At 42.3% G+C, this 16,902-nt stretch overlaps 1 protein-coding gene across 1 annotated transcript in view; it reads right to left on the reverse strand.

The window, feature by feature from the left end:
• Positions 1-1,029: 1,029 nt before the first annotated feature.
• LOC137638690 (low-density lipoprotein receptor-related protein 3-like) overlaps positions 1,030-16,902 on the reverse strand; it is a 43,058-nt gene continuing 27,185 nt past the window's right edge. Inside the window, exons 12-15 of the mRNA XM_068371001.1 lie at positions 16,545-16,723; positions 15,405-15,502; positions 6,304-6,487; positions 1,030-3,920 (exon numbers count right to left, since the gene is read on the reverse strand). Of these exons, the coding sequence (XP_068227102.1) occupies positions 3,559-3,920; positions 6,304-6,487; positions 15,405-15,502; positions 16,545-16,723 (823 nt within the window). The 3' untranslated portion in view covers positions 1,030-3,558. The remainder of the gene's footprint in view (positions 3,921-6,303; positions 6,488-15,404; positions 15,503-16,544; positions 16,724-16,902) is intronic.

Raw genomic sequence — 16,902 nt, forward strand, 5'->3', positions numbered from 1 at the left:
AACACTGGATGTATTTCTGAACACAATACAGAAAATGTGCTCTAAAACCTCTTAACCCAACAATCACTGATTGCTTCTGTCGACTTCAATGTCATGAGCTGGAAAAGAACTTGGTTTAGGTGTTCCTCGTTAATATAAAAGATGTTTTCTAGGAGTGCTGTGTCCAAAAATTATCTCTGAAGTGGTTTTGCCTAAACACATTTCGACGACTGGTTACAAAAAGTACGGATGATAGTTTCAGGTGGCCAAAGATCAAGTAATGATTTCCCAGATCTAACGATTTTTGTGGAAATAGAAAGCAATAATTAAAAGACAAACTATACCTGTAACTAAACGCAAGACAAGCCTTAAGGTGGGACATGATTCCAGCCTCATTCTAACCGATGTCAAAGCTACCTCTAACAACTTTGTACTCCATTTCCTTCAGAATTTTTAAAATGATCTACTAGTAATTTGTCAGAGCTGACGGGTAGTTTGTAGCGCTACGGCCAAGCGTCCTAATTTGCTTATTATCGCTCCGACTGTTATCCTGCATAGCATAAAAACGTTTGGAAATGGTCTACGGATCTTAAATATGTGCTTAAACGCACACTCTTATGTTTTTTTGCCGAAAGCCCTAACTTACCTGAAAATTTGTGGCTCGAGTTCTTACTCCGGCCACGAATCTTCTCGCTCCCGTAGTAGGTAAGGGGGGGGGTCCGGGGGGGCGAAGTCCCCTGGGTAAGGATACGGCTTTTAGCATAGGTTAGGTGGGTTTTTTAAGTTAGCTTCTCCCGCCAAAATCGTTTTTAGAACGACGGCCACAGTTCAGAATATTCCAGTTATCTACGAACTCAATTTTAGAATGACGGCCACAGTCCACCCCACTTTATAATATTCCCATTTTCTATGAATGAAAATGGATCTGGCCGTCACCCTACAAAGGCTCCGAGCTGACTTCTTCCCTGTAATTAGAATTGACCCTGATTGATAGCGATCTGGAAACCATTATATTCTCACTCTTCGTCAATGGCATGGTCGTAGCTCTTGAAAATTACAATGATAGAAGTCACTGTATTCCCTTTTCCATCTCTCAGTGCAGAATGCAATATCTGTTAGCCTTATCAAATCTAGAAAGAATCTATTAATGGATAAGAGGTAGAACTCTAGCAAAACCTAGATTACTGATCAACTGATGTGTTACCCTAGTCAAACTTTGTGATTCGCCGAATACCGATAACGCAGATGCTAGATTTTACGCTTGGAGTCATCTTTGCCTCTAACCATTCACTTCCATTATAGAGTGATCTCTTCATTGGAATAGTAACATTCGAAGGGATGCCAACGTTCAGATGCCGGCAGTTTCCGTAACCTCCACTTCACAATAGAGCTTCCACTTTGGCTTTGCAGAAAAAACAAGTCTCACTTGTTCGAGTATGCAGTGTCGCTTAATGGAGATTCCCTTGTATTGTTTCTTTGTAAGGTGGACAAATGGTCCAATCGCTGGATTAGTGCTTCTGGAGTAAGCACACAAAGCCTCAGTACACTATTATCGTCCTTTTTTTAAAGTGACGAAAAATCGCACTTCCCAGAACCAGAGTCCTTTCATGATTCATTCCTGAACCTTTGCTTGTGTACTTTCAAACCTTCGCCTAACTGGTGGGAAACGAATAACTGTAAGAAAACCCTGGAGGGTAATCAAGCCTCAAGAAAAGTAAGATTTGTCAATTTTTTTGAGAATTCTTGTACATCACTGTATTCAAGTGAAGGAAAAGCATCCATTCCATACGTGAAAAATCAGTTTTGTTTCATAAGGAAAAACTTATGAAGGGGAAAAGAATTGTATTCTGTCATTATGCTTCTAACTTTGATTCCTTTCCATATTTTCATACTTTTCAAATACCAGACCACTGGTAATTAAGGCATCTCTTCCTTAAGACATGTGCTGAAACTTATGGAAATGATATACCGATCTATGTGATCTATCTGTATAGTCAGTGTTGCTATCTTTAGATTTTCTGACATCAAACAGGCATTGCAGCATGATCTTCTCTCAAGATTTTGGAGTCTACTTCACTGGGGAACAAACGCAGATCCTCCCGCAAGATTTTGGAGTCTACTTCACTGGGGAACAAACGCAGATCCTCTCGCAAGATTCTGGAGTCTACTTCACTGGGGAACAAACGCAGATCCTCTCGCAAGATTCTGGAGTCTACTTCACTGGGGAACAAACGCAGAGCCTCTCGCAAGATTCTAGAGTCTACTTCACTGGAGAACAAATGCAGAGCCTCTTGCAAGATTCTGGAGTCTACTTCACTGGGGAACAAACGGAGATCGCGCACTGCCTGGCCCACCGCTTTGATGACAACCAGACCTTTGAATTAACCTAAGAGCTGAGGCATCACTTGATCCAGACCCTTGTGACTTGCCCCTTTGAGCTAACAATCTGCCTCATCTAAATTAACAGAAATTGTCATTCTATTAACCTGAATTCTAAAGAAAGGTATCTTTTATTCCTTCCATACACAATGAAATTAGAGTCTCATATTGGTTCCCTTGAAATTATAAGAGTCTGAGTAAAGGTAAGAGATTCAAATCATGCGAGGTGTCTCTCTCCTACGCACGCGAGATTCTAGTCTCCGGTTGAACGTTGCTTTCTCCATTCCACTAGGAATTTGGTACAATATTTCACTTCCCAAAAATGAGCAGGAGGCACTATGGCTTTCATACAAGTACGAGTTATTGAACCGATGCGTATGCAATGGTTTTACGTGTTTTCACATTACTGTATACCCATGTCATGTGGCTTCAATCAACGCACAACCGAATTTCATGTTGCGAGAACCGGAGGAAAAGTGCGTTGGATAATTTCCCACTCTCAAGTATATGCAGTATTCTACTTTGCCTAAATTTGAGGTCAGGGTAATTCCTTTAATGTTTTATACGCCGTACCAGTTATGAAGAACATTTTACATATATAGTGATACGAAGCGTGGTCCACTCTATCTTTCCTCAGTACCCTGAAAGAAATACTGTGGGAATTCTCTTTACTCGAGTATTAATGTATCAACCGCACTAGGCTATTTACAAATTAGTATATGTGCCCCCACTCACCTTCGCATCCCTCCTCTTACGTAATAAACTCTGAATATATAAATAATAATTCTAATAATAATAATAATAATAATACAAAATAGAAGATAAAATACATATCTCTAGGATCACATTAAATGAAGAGATTCTAAAGATGCTTCTACATAAAGAGTGCTGTAAACATATATTAGCTCATAAATGATCATGATAATGAAGCAAGGAAAATCCAGACTTAAGAAATACTTACGGAAAAATCTTATCACCAAAATCTGTATTCTAAACATGAAGATTTTTATGCTATACTTGCTAATTACAATACTAACAAAACACTGTTTTTATATAGTCATCACGTTCTGTCTAGCACATAATATGCCAAAATATTAAACCCTTAGAGGTAATTTAAGCTAACTTCATTTAAAGTATTTGTTGTTTAACTAATTAATGTTGCAACAGCAATTCAGGATATACCTTGAAGCATAGTGTGTCTCACTCCGTTAAGAATTCGGTGTCTACTTGATGCGCGTCGTCCATGTGTTTCTGAACGACAGTGAGGGCCAGGACTGCAGCCCGGGTGTCTGTCATGACATCCCCAAGCAAGCTAGCGGAATCGAAGGCGCAAAGATCTCCCTCTTCCTCGGCATTTCTATTCCCGAGTTCGTCGCACTCCGCTGCCTCGCCGATCGACGACGACGGCGACTCCACAGCGAAAGATCCCGACCGCGCGCCGCCATTTTCGCAGGCGTTCATTGGAAATGACTGTCCTGCCTCGTTCTCCGCGTTCATTCCCGCCGTATGGGAAAGCCTCTCGGGATTTTCTGCGATATCAGTTCTTCCTTCCAAGTCAGAATCTTTAATTCAAAGAGAAAATATTATAAAGATACACAGAACCATAGATAAAATATCCCTTAATAAATAATAAATCTAGGTTCAAAGTTGAGCTCTGAATTACCTTCTAAAAAAAAGCGAGGAAGTTTCTTAATAGGCAACACTTTTTCCCTGCCGTGGGAAGTTACTTTTAAATCATTCCACTATAACGCATAAGAGAATCGTTACTTTCCATGACAAAAGGAAAAGCCTTGCGTTGGAAATGAAGCACAGCATCTTAAAATATTTCATGAAGGAAAAGCAGTGAAAAAAGAAATGGCACACTACTTAGAACTCTCTCAGTCATCTGTCAATTGTGATTAAAAGTGATGCAATCTTTAGGAGGGTTTACAGGCTTGAACGGTTCATTGAACACAGTTCGACAGACAAGTATTTGAAGTGATGTTCAAATGTGTGAATGGGGGTATTTGGTTGTCGAACGCGGTCATTGAACGGTTCGAAGAAAGTCCGTTCTAGCCTGACTTTTGAGGACGGGGTTTCATTGTCCACAAACATTATGCATTTACAACTGTCTGCCACCTCTTTGAACCATTTCACAAGCAGGTCCAACAACTGTAAACCCCGCTATAGAGGCACGAGTGAATGCTACAGTACTGTACTTCACTACTTGCACAGAGGCAGCAATATCACCTCATCTTCAAAGTAGAAAGATTGTTTTCACTGTACACTAAGACCAGAACCTATCATCAAATGCCCTTGCTTGAGGATACACGAGGGTACACTATTCTATCTTATTTCTCTTCCTCTTGTTTTTTTGAAGTTTCTATAATTTATTCATGAAAGATCTATTTTAATGTTATTTTTGTTCTTAAGATATTTTATTTTGATTGTTCTTTGCTTCTCGTGTAGTTTATTTATTTCCCTATTGGAGCCCTTGGGCTTATAGCATCCTACTTTTCCAACTAGAGTTGTAGCTTAGCTAGTAAAAATAATAATAATAATACAGGATACATACCAACTCAAAATGCTAAAAACAAAAATTCAGACTTCACTTGGTGAGTTGTTTCTGTTTTAGTACTTCTTGTCTTTTATCTACAAAATATTCTATTGATTTTTATAATTGATATAACTATCTGCTCTAGAGTTGCTGGGTGGTACTCCTATGATTCATCTTCTATGATTTCTGAGTGGATGAGAGTGCAGTAGAACTCCTTTTAACCAAAGGTAAAGTGCTATCAATATATAATCTATCCTGCACTCAATTTCAGAACAAAAACCCTCGTCAAAATAGCGAGGGGGTTGTTGTACTAAATTTTATATTATTTCTACAGTCTTAAATATAAACAGAAGCACCAGCAATACAATTACAAATGCCACTAAAGTCTTCGTAGAGATTCCAGGCAGAACAAGCCCCGCCCCCAATGACGTCATAGCCAATCACATTGTCTCCCGCATTAACAGCGGTCACAACACATCCCCTTAGAGTGATTATAAGTTAGCATAGTTTGAAGTTTGTAAGGGGATATATTGTGACTGCTGCTGACATGGGAGACTAAGTTTGGTTATGACAATATCGTGGGTGTGGCTTATTTGGCCCGGAATCGTTGCAGCGACTACAGTAATATCGGGAATAGAAATAGCGTATGTAGCTTACTCAGTAACATAAACTACAGTTACTTATAAACACAAAGCATAAATGCATACAGACATCGCAGATGACAAACGCACTTAAAAATTGTGCTTGGTCAACAAAAAAAAAACATTGCAAACAAAACATAACGAAACTTTACACACAAGTAGCCTTGTGATTATGGTGATATTATCATTATCACTTGCTAAGCTACAACCCTAGTTGGAAAAGCAGAATGCTAAAAGTTCAGGGACCCCAACGGGGAAAATAGCCCAGTGAGGAAAGGAAATAAGGAAAAATAAAATATTTTAAGAACAGAAACATTAAAATAAATTTCTTTTGAAGGGATTTTTTATGCAAATTTGCCGATACACTGGTTTCTGCCAATCATCTTAACCCTTTCACCCCCAATGGACGTACCGGTATGATCTTGCAAAACACTGTTATTTATATGTTATTGCATATTTTTGATAACTTTATACGAAATTTCAGGCATTTTCCAAAAGAATGAGACCAACCTGACCTCTCTATGACGATAATTAAGGCTGTTAGAGCAATTTAAAAAAAAAATATATACTGAAAAATGTGCTTGAAAAAAAATAACCCCCTGGGGGTTAAGGGTTGGAAAGTTCCAAATAGCCTGGGGGTAAAAGGGTTCATACCACTTCAACCAGTTAAATCTTTAAGCAACGATGCGACATCGAATTTATCCATTTGAACAGGGCCGAACCGGAACGCTTTAGCAAACCTTTGAAAGAAAAACTTAAAGAACTGACCCGAAGCTTCCGATCCAACCGTCACATCCAGCAACAAAGCATCGTCTTCGATCATGCTTTCGTCTGCCGAGTCTTCGGAAGTCAATATCACCTCGAGTAACGTGGCATCATCCCTATCTTCCATCCCGCCATCCACAGCGGATAGTAGAGGGACATCGTCATCAGCTTCATCTCTCGGTAGGCTCTGCGAAAAGAGATAAAGATGTCAAACATTTTCCATAAACTTGATGTCAAACATTCCCATAAACTTGATGCCAAACATTTCCCATAACTTTGATGTCAAATATTTCCCATAACCTTGCTGTCAAATATTTCCTATGAAATTGATGTCCAACATTTCCCATAACCTTGATGTCAAACATTTCCCATAACCTTGATGTCAAACATTTACCATAAACTTGATGTCAAAATTTCCCATAACCTTGATGTCAAAATATTTCCCATAAAATTGATGTCAAACTTTTCCCACAAACTTGATGTCAAACATTTCCCATAACCTTCAAATATTTCCCATAACCTTGATGTCAAAATATTTCCCACAAACTTGATGTCAAACATTTCCCATAACCTTGATGTCAAACATTTCCCATAACCTTGATGTCAAAATATTTCCCATAAAATTGATGTCAAACTTTTCCCAAAATCATGATGTCAAAAATTTCCCATAAACGATACAAAATATTTCCCATAAAATTAATGTCAAACATTTTCTCACAAACCTGACGTCAAACATTTCCAATAAACTTGAAATTCATACACATTGCCAAATTCAGTCAGTCAAAATTCTAAGGCATTTTCAAACATATATACAGTATAGTTATAACTTATGACAAGGTTATTTTCTACCAGTAATATAATCGTTTAAGAAACACTTAAAGTTATGGAAACAAATTACCATATACATTATCACATTTGCATCGGTGATTTCTAACAATTCCATTTCTAAAGGATATACGTATCCATTTTCTGTGACTCACGTAAATGCACTCCAACTGTACCAATATCACATTTTGAAAAGTGATTCTCTACATTCCTATAATCATTCATAAAGGAATACGTACATACCCTTAAAGCTATATTTCTATCCTCATACATAAAGGAATTCATACACTCACTTAAACTGTACAGTTATCACATTTTGAAATGTGATTCTCTAAATTCCTAAAATCATACATTAAGGAATACGTACATACACTTAAAACTATATTTCTATCCTCATACATAAAGGAATTCATACACTCACTTAAACTGTACAGTTATCAAATTTTGAAATGTGATTCTCTAAATTCCTATAATCATACATTAAGGAATACGTACATACACTTAAAACTATATTTCTATCCTCATACATAAAGGAATTCATACACTCACTTAAACTGTACAGTTATCATATTTTAAAATGCAATTCTCTTCATTTCTACAATCATACATTAAGGAATATGTACATACCCTTAAAAATTTTATTTTCATTAGTAAAATAAATTTTTGAATATACTTACCCGATAATCATGTAGCTGTCAACTCCGTTGCCCGACAGAATTCTACGGGAGGGATACGCCAGCTATCACTATACTAGAAGGGGGTGTACTCACCAGCGCCACCTGTGGCCAGGTACTGCAGTACTTCTTGTTGACACCACCTCACTTTTTCCTCGGTCCACTGGTTCTCTATGGGGAGGAAGGGTGGGTCAATTAAATCATGATTATCGGGTAAGTATATTCAAAAATTTATTTTACTAATGAAAATAACATTTTTCAATATTAAACTTACCCGATAATCATGTAGCTGATTCACACCCAGGGGGGTGGGTGAAAAACCAGTGTACAAGACTAAAGGATAGCTAAGTATCCCGTATTTCATATAATCAGTTATCCACAATAACAATGAAATAATAAGTACCTGGTAAGGAAGTCGACTTGAACCGTTACTCTGCCTTTAATAAGTTCGTCTTCCTTACTGAGCGCAGCGTTCCTCTTGGAAGGCTGAATCAACTCAAAGGTGCTAAAGTATACAGGGCTGCAACCCATACTAAAGGACCTCTACACAATCTTTAACCTAGGCGCTTCTCAAGAATGAATTGACCACCCGCCAAATCAAAAAGGATGCGGAAGGCTTCTTAGCCTACCGTAACAACCCAAAAACAACAATAAAAATATTCAAGAGAAAGGTTAAAAAGGTTATGGGATTAAGGGAATGTAGTGGCTGAGCCCTCACCTACTACTGCACTCGCTGCTACGAATGGTCCCAGGGTGTAGCAGTTCTCGTAAAGAGACTGGACATCTTTAAGATAAAATGATGCAAACACTGACTTGCTCCTCCAATAAGTTGCATCCATAATGCTCTGCAGAGAACGGTTCTTATTAAAGGCCATCGAAGTGGCTACGGCTCTCACTTCGTGGGTCCTTACCTTCAGCAAAGCAAGGTCTTCATCCTTCATGAGAGAATGGGCTTCTCTAATCAGAAGTCTTAAGTAATACGAAACTCCGTTTTTGGACATGGGCATCGAAGGTTTCTTGATTGCACACCATAAGGCTTCTGACTGTCCTCGTATAGGTTTTGACCTATTAAGATAATATTTCAGAGCTCTGACAGGGCAAAGAACTCTTTCTAGCTCGTTACCCACCATGTTGGAAAGGCTAGGGATTTCAAACGATCTAGGCCAAGGACGTGAAGGAAGTTCATTCTTAGCTAAAAATCCGAGCTGTAAAGAACATGTTGCAGATTCGGATGTGAACCCAATGTTCTTGCTGAAGGCGTGAACCTCACTAACTCTTTTAGCTGTTGCAAGGCAGACGAGGAAAAGAGTCTTGAGGGTAAGGTCCTTGAAGGAAGCTGACTGGAGAGGTTCGAACCTAGGAGACATAAGGAACCTTAAGACTACGTCTAGATTCCAGCCTGGAGTGGATAACCGACGTTCTTTAGAAGTCTCGAAAGACTTAAGAATGTCTTGAAGGTCCTTGTTGGAAGAAAGGTCCAAACCTCTGTGGCGGAGAACTGAAGCCAACATACTTCTGTACCCTTTAATCGTAGGAGCCGAAAGGGATCTCTCATTCCTTAGATGTAATAGGAAGTCAGCTATTTGGGTTACAGAGGTATTGGTAGAGGAAACTGCATTGGCTCTACACCAGTTTCGGAAGACTTCCCACTTGGATTGGTAGACTCTACGAGTGGATACCCTCCTTGCTCTGGCAATCGCTCTGGCTGCCTCCTTCGAAAAGCCTCTAGCTCTAGCGAATCTTTCGACAGTCTGAAGGCAGTCAGACGAAGAGCGTGGAGGTTTGGGTGTACCTTGTCTACATGAGGTTGACGTAGAAGGTCCACTCTTAGAGGGAGAGTCCTGGGAACGTCGACCAGCCATTGAAGTACCTCTGTGAACCATTCTCTTGCAGGCCAAAGGGGAGCATCCAGCGTCAGCCGTGTCCCTTCGTGCGAGACGAACTTCTGAATGACCCTGTTGATGATCTTGAACGGAGGGAATGCGTAAAGGTCGAGATGGGACCAATTCAGCAGAAAAGCATCCACATGAACTGCTGCTGGGTCTGGAACTGGGGAACAGTACAAAGGAAGCCTTTTGGTCATGGAGGTGGCAAACAGATCTATCGTAGGTTGACCCCACAAGGTCCAAAGTCTGTTGCACACGCTCTTGTGAAGGATCCATTCCGTAGGGATGACTTGATCTTTTCTGCTTAGGCGATCTGCTGAGACGTTCATGCTGCCCTGAATGAACCTCGTTACTAGAGTGAGGTTTAGACTTCTTGACCAAATGAGGAGGTCCCTTGCTATCTCGTATAGGTTCCTCGAATGGGTCCCTCCCTGCTTGGAGATGTAAGCTAAGGCTGTGGTGTTGTCTGAGTTCACCTCCACCACCTTGCCTAGCAGGAGGGACTTGAAGTTCATTAGGGCCAAATGAACTGCCAGCAGCTCTTTGCAGTTGATGTGGAGTGTTTCCTGTTCCCTGTTCCAAGTTCCCGAGCATTCCTGTCCGTTCAGGGTCGCGCCCCAGCCCGAGTCTGATGCATCCGAGAAGAGATGAAGATTGGGGGTCTGAATCGCTAACGATAGGCCCTCCTTGCGAAGGAGGTTGGTCTTCCACCACAAGAGAGTGGTCTTCATCTCTTAGGTGACAGGAATAGAGACTGCTTCGAGCGTCAAATCCTTGTCCCAATGAGCTGCTAGATGGAATTGAAGAGGGCGGAGGTGGAGTCTCCCTAACTCGACAAACAGGGCTAACGATGACAGGGTCCCTGTTAGGCTCATCCACTGTCTCACCGAGCAACTGTTCCTCTTCAGCATGCTCAGAATGCATTCTAGGGCTTGGCTTATTCTTGGGGCCGATGGAAAAGCCCGAAAATCCCGACTGCGAATCTCCATTCCCAGGTAAACAATGGATTGAGAGGGAATGAGCTGGGATTTTTCCAAGTTGACTAATAGACCCAGTTCCTTGGTCAAGTCTAAAGTCCAGTTGAGACTCTCCAGACAGCGACGACTCGTGGGGGCTCTCAACAGCCAGTCGTCTAAATAAAGGGAGGCTCTGATGTTCGATAAGTGGAGGAATTTTGCAATATTCCTCATCAGAAGCGTAAACACCATAGGAGCTGTGCTTAGGCCAAAACACAGGGCTTGGAATTGGTACACAACCTTTCCAAAAACGAATCTCAGGAAAGGTTGGGAGTCTGGATGAATAGGAACGTGAAAGTATGCGTCTTTCAGATCCAACGAGACCATCCAGTCCTCCTGCCTGACCGCTGCTAGGACCGACTTCGTCGTCTCCATAGTGAACGTCTGCTTGGTGACATAAGCATTGAGCGCGCTGACGTCCAGCACCGGTCTCCAACCTCCTGTCTTCTTGGCCACCAGAAAGAGACGGTTGTAGAAGCCCGGGGATTGATGGTCCCGGACTATAACCACTGCCTTCTTCTGTAACAAGAGCGACACCTCCTGGTGTAACGCTAGCCTCTTGTCCTTTTCCTTGTAGTTGGGAGAGAGGTTGATGGGAGAAGTGGTCAAAGGGGGTTTGTGGCAGAATGGTATCCTGTAACCCTCCCTCAGCCACCTGACAGACTGGGCGTCTGCACCTCTTCTTTCCCAAGCTTGCCAGAAGGTCTTGAGTCTGGCTCCTACTGCTGTCTGGAGAGGAGGAGAGTCAGTGTTTGCCTTTAGAAGTCTTGGGACCTTTCCTAGACCTGCTCCTGGAAGAGTCTGGACGGGTGCTTCCTCGGCTGGGGGCTCTGCCACGAAAGGGCGGAATAAACCTTGTAGCAGGAGTATCAGCCACTGGGGTGCGGTAGGTCCTGGGAACTGATGGCGTAACCTTAGCCTTACGAGCTGAAGAGGCCACAAGATCATGAGTATCCTTTTGGATCAGGGCCGCAGACAAATCCTTGATAAGCTCTTCGGGGAACAAGAACTTAGACAGCGGAGCAAAAAGGAGTTGGGACCTTTGACAAGGTGTGATGCTAGAAGAAAGAAAAGAGCAAAGTTGCTCCCTTTTCTTAAGAACTCCTGACACAAACATTGAAGCAAGCTCGCCAGATCCATCCCGAATAGCTTTATCCATGCAGGACATTAAAAGCATGGCCGAGTCCTTGTCCGCAGGGGAGGTCTTCTTGCTCAGGGCCCCCAGGCACCAGTCTAGGAAATTGAACATCTCAAAGGCACGAAAAACACCCTTTAGGAAGTGGTCTAAATCGGAGAAGGTCCAGCAAACTTTAGAGCGCCTCATTGCTGATCTACGAGGAGAGTCGACCAAACTCGAGAAGTCAGCCTGGGCAGAGGCAGGGACTCCCAAGCCTGGTTCCTCTCCTGTGGCATACCATACACCCGCCTTAGAAGTGAGCTTAGTAGGTGGGAACATAAAGGAAGTCTTCCCTAGCTGCTGCTTAGACTGCAACCACTCCCCTAATATCCTTAAAGCTCTCTTAGATGACCTAGCAAAGACGAGCTTAGTATAAGTTGACTTAGCAGGTTGCATGCCCAGCGAAAACTCAGATGGAGGAGAGCGAGGGGTAGCAGAAATAAAATGGTCTGGGTATACTTCTCTGAAAAGAGCCAGGACCTTACGAAAGTCAATGGATAAAGGAGAAGACTTGGGTTCTTCCACGTCTGATGAGGGGTCCAGGTGCGCAGCTTCCTCATCAGAAACCTCATCACCAGAGTGTAGCGAAGTGAAAGGCAATGGAACAGTGGTATGCTGAACAGCAGAGTCTGAACAAGCGGGTGCATCAACGCCTGTGGTTTCATCCTCAAGTCCCTGTTGCTGAGTAAAAACCTGAGGTTCAGGCTGCAAAGACTGGTCAAGAAGAGTAGAGGAAGGTAGGCGCATGGGTTGAGGTGGCTGACTCCTAGCATGAGTTTCTTGCCTCAAGAGTTGCACTTGCTGTAAGGGTTGTGGATGCGCAGTAGCAGGTTCCTGAGGAACGAGTTGAGGTTCCTGAGGTGTGAGCTGCGAGAGTTGAGGTAGCGGCTGCGCAGAACGCAGTTCTTGTCTCGCGAGTTGAGGTTCCTGAGGTGCTAGCCTAAGGAGTTGACGCTCTCGCCTTGAGGAGGGTTGAGGTCGCTGCAGCGAGTGCTGAGGTCGCTGCAGCGAGTGCTGAGGTGGCTGCCTCATGGATGGAAGAGGTTGTCGTACCTCAAGAGATTGTTGCCTCGCTGGTGGAACTGCAAGCGGAAGCGGAGGAAGTAAGGCGTAAGACTCCTGCTCCCATTGCTGAGGTTGCCTTAAGGAAGGCGGAGGTTGCTGCACACCGCTGGTAACTGGCAACTCAGAACGCGGTAAGGTAGCCTGAGGAACCTCAACTTCGTACGCCTGGCAGACTGGACTGCAGTGAGGCGGAGCGATCCCAGGAGGAGGTGTAACCTTCTCAGCCTGACACTCGCGCATTAAGACCGCAAGCTGTGACTGCATGGACTGCAGCAAAGTCATCTTGGGGTCGACAGACGCTAAGGTCTGCTGAGGCAAAGCCTGAACAGAAGATGAGGTCTGTTGCGGCAACACCTTACCTCTCTTAGGAGGTGTGCAGTCACCTGATGACAGCGGAGAGTCAGAGCTAATCCAATGACTGCAACCAGGTTGTAGAGCTCTTGAGGTCTGGACTTTGCGTTTGAGAGGTCTTGAGACCTGAGTCCAGCGTCTCCTCCCTGACACTTCTTCTGCAGACGAGTAAAAGACGGGCTCAATCGTCTGCGGGTGGGAGTGACGGTCTCTGTTAGACACGCCCGCAACCACCGAGGATACTTCCGTGCGCCGATCAAGGCCTGCCGAACCCTTTTGCCCTTCGACATTGCTTCTCCCCTGGGCTTGGGAGCTTGCAAGAGGTCCCGGACTGGGAGGACGACTGGCACGCACAGAAGTACCCTCACGCACCACACTGACACTGACACTACCACTTGGCACCGCACTGACACTAGTACTTGGCACAGCACTGGCACTATCACCTCCCACTGCACTTTTGACCTTAAGTTCTTTGACTTCTGCCATAAGAGACTTATGGTCACTAACCACCGATTCCACTTTGTCACCTAAGGCCTGAATGGCACGCAAAACAACGGACATATTAGGTTGAGCACAAATAGAAGGTTCGGGGGTAGCCACTACAGGGGGAGGAAAAGGTTGAGGATCGTGTGGTGAGGAAAAAAGTGAAGAGCGAGAAGAACTCCTCCTAACCCTCTCTCTCTCTAACTTGGTTGAATATTTTAGGAATCGCACAAATTCAAGTTCCGAAAGTCCGGCGCATTCCTCACATCGATCTTCCAACTGACAGGGTCTTTCCCTACAGTCAGAACAAGCGGTGTGAGGATCAACCGAGGCCTTCGGAACACGCCTATTACAAGACCTACATCGTCTATGGGGTGGGGCTTGTGAAAGGTCAGACATCTTGAATCAAAGAGTTAGTCAAGGGGGATTCCAAATCAAGCAAAAAGATCGTTAACCATTAATCAAAAACCAAAAAAAAACTATCTAAGCTAATTAGAAAGGTCTCCAGTATAGCGAAAGCTGAAATCTTGAAGAAATACTTCACCAAAAGCCGTGAACAATACTTCAAAATCATAAGCGTATCCCAGAACGTCTTGCCGGAAGCACGACAGAGGAAAAAGTGAGGTGGTGTCAACAAGAAGTACTGCAGTACCTGGCCACAGGTGGCGCTGGTGAGTACACCCCCTTCTAGTATAGTGATAGCTGGCGTATCCCTCCCGTAGAATTCTGTCGGGCAACGGAGTTGACAGCTACATGATTATCGGGTAAGTTTAATATTGAAAACTGTACATTTCTATATTAATACATAAACAAATTCATACACACAAACTGTACCGATTATCACCTTTAAAACATGATTCTCTTCATTTCCATACACATACATTTAGGAAATTATAATTAAATATGTATACAGTTGGTCCCCAACTCAAAAACTTATTAGGTTCCAATCAGCGGTTTCTAATTTGAATTTTGTTAAATTTTGGTCTAGGGTCGGCCTAACCTGAATCCCATGCCTAAGATTTCCTGTTACAAAAGTCAACAAAAAATTTGGTATCATATGAAATAGATATCAGGTTAATACAGATGTCATTTTGCCTAATGTATCAAATGATAAAATCAAAAATTTTAAGTGATTTGTATTTTTCCTAGTAGTACTTACCTCGAACTACTTTCTTAGGAGTATCTGGGATCTCCTCCCTATCCGACCAAGAATTTTGCGTAGTTCCCCCTATCTCCGTTTCCCTTGTTGGGTCGCCCCAAGGTGGAGGGATACTCGCCCTGAGCCGACCCTGGGTCAGCTCACGAGAGTGTGCTGCTAGGTCTGACTCGTCAGTAAGCATCTGGTCGCGGCGTAGATAACATCTCGCCGCTCTCTCACATCCCGTCCGACCCGCCTTTGTGTTACCACGTGTTTCCCTTGTGCTTCCCTATCCCTTTGTGTCTTACCGTTCACATTCTTTCACTGTGTTACAGGTGTTCTTACAATATTTCTTTATTGTATCTTTGTTATTTTCACTTGGAGTTGTGCTTGTATCTCTGAACGTTTGCAAGTCGAATGTCTGTAAGTCAGGGACCTCCTAACATAAGCCAAATAGATGGTAAGTGTGAGACAGCATACATTACTTACATGATGAGCAGAGGCATGAGGAACTGGAGTGGGCGTAATGGCCTTTGCTTCTTCTTCGTTCTCCTTTTCGTCACTACTCCTGCATCCACTGTTACCCCCTGCGAGAAGAATCAATACAATGCGTGACAACCAATTGACACCAAAATAAAAAAATTCTCGTCAACAGAACTTGAAATTACGTAGATTATTTCAGGAGTGTCAATGGATATTCATGAAGTTTAAGCTCATATACTTGAGTCAATAAAGAAGAAGATTATTAAAAGATAAGGATTTCTAAGTAGCTATCAAGAACAATTCCACAGAATGCCAAAATGTAAAAAAAAAGGAAAAGAAAATAGTCCTAAGTATAGAATAAAAATGTTTAGAAAAAGTAGATCAGAAGTTCCTATTCTTTTGATTAAAACTGGCTTGTTGTCAAGGGGAAAATATCTATAGTCAAGAAAATTACATTCAGAATTTCAGTATTCATCAAAATTTCCTAAGTCTTATGGAATATAGGAAGGAAGGAGAATGACCTGCAACAGCTAGGCTACTATAGACACTTATAATGCCTTTGGAAACAAGAGGCTGAATTAATAATTTCAGCTTATCCTGGAAATAAAATCTAATCAACACAAAAGTTGACAACTGACGACAGCAAAGTGAATCAGTTTATAAAAACATTTGTATTGTCAAACTGACCATGTACAACTGAATTACCAGCATTTATCTTTATATCGTTTTAAACAGGAAAATAAACTATGACTAATAAGTCTACAACAAAGATAAAGTCCACCTAATATTCAAAACAAAAAATAAAAAACAAAGTGAAACTACAAAAATCCTGTACGACGAATACCAAGTAAGTAAAGGTTGAACAGACTTAGAATTAAACCCTACAGTAAAATCATTAAATTCTTTATGTTCTCCAGTACAAAAAAGGCAAAAAAGTAGATACACATCCACATGAATCAAAAGCTGCTTTTAAAGGTTGAAAATCATAAAACATTACAAAAATTACAAAGAGAACAGCCTCCCACAACAAGAGAGCGATTGCTTTTAAGAGCAAGAAAAAAGAATAGTTCAAGGAATCTCAAGGAGGTCCTTTGCGTCACACAACATTGAAGGCTTTTGTCAGTTGGAAAAATATCATTTATTTACCTGTAACACTGAGCAAGTTTGATGCATGACCGGGACCTGTGTCGTACGTATGCAGCGGTCCCGGAGAGGCATGACCTCGCATAGGCACTGGTAGCGGAGGGAGAACTCCTTCGGGTGGGGCAGGGGGCCTCCGGCGCTGTCGCCGCCACTGCCTGCTTAATCGTCGGCTTCCAAAAAGACTGGAAAGAGGATATCAAGATAAGAAAATATACATACATATACCAAGGCACTTCCCCCCATTTTGAGAGGTACCCGACATCAAACAAATGAAACAAAAAGGGGACCTCTCCTCTCTACGTTCTATAACTCAACCACATTTACCAGTTCATGGAATTTTGAATTTCTATAACTCATGGAA

The sequence above is a fragment of the Palaemon carinicauda genome, chromosome 3, assembly GCF_036898095.1.
Source record: "Palaemon carinicauda isolate YSFRI2023 chromosome 3, ASM3689809v2, whole genome shotgun sequence".
Classification (NCBI taxonomy): domain Eukaryota; kingdom Metazoa; phylum Arthropoda; class Malacostraca; order Decapoda; family Palaemonidae; genus Palaemon; species Palaemon carinicauda.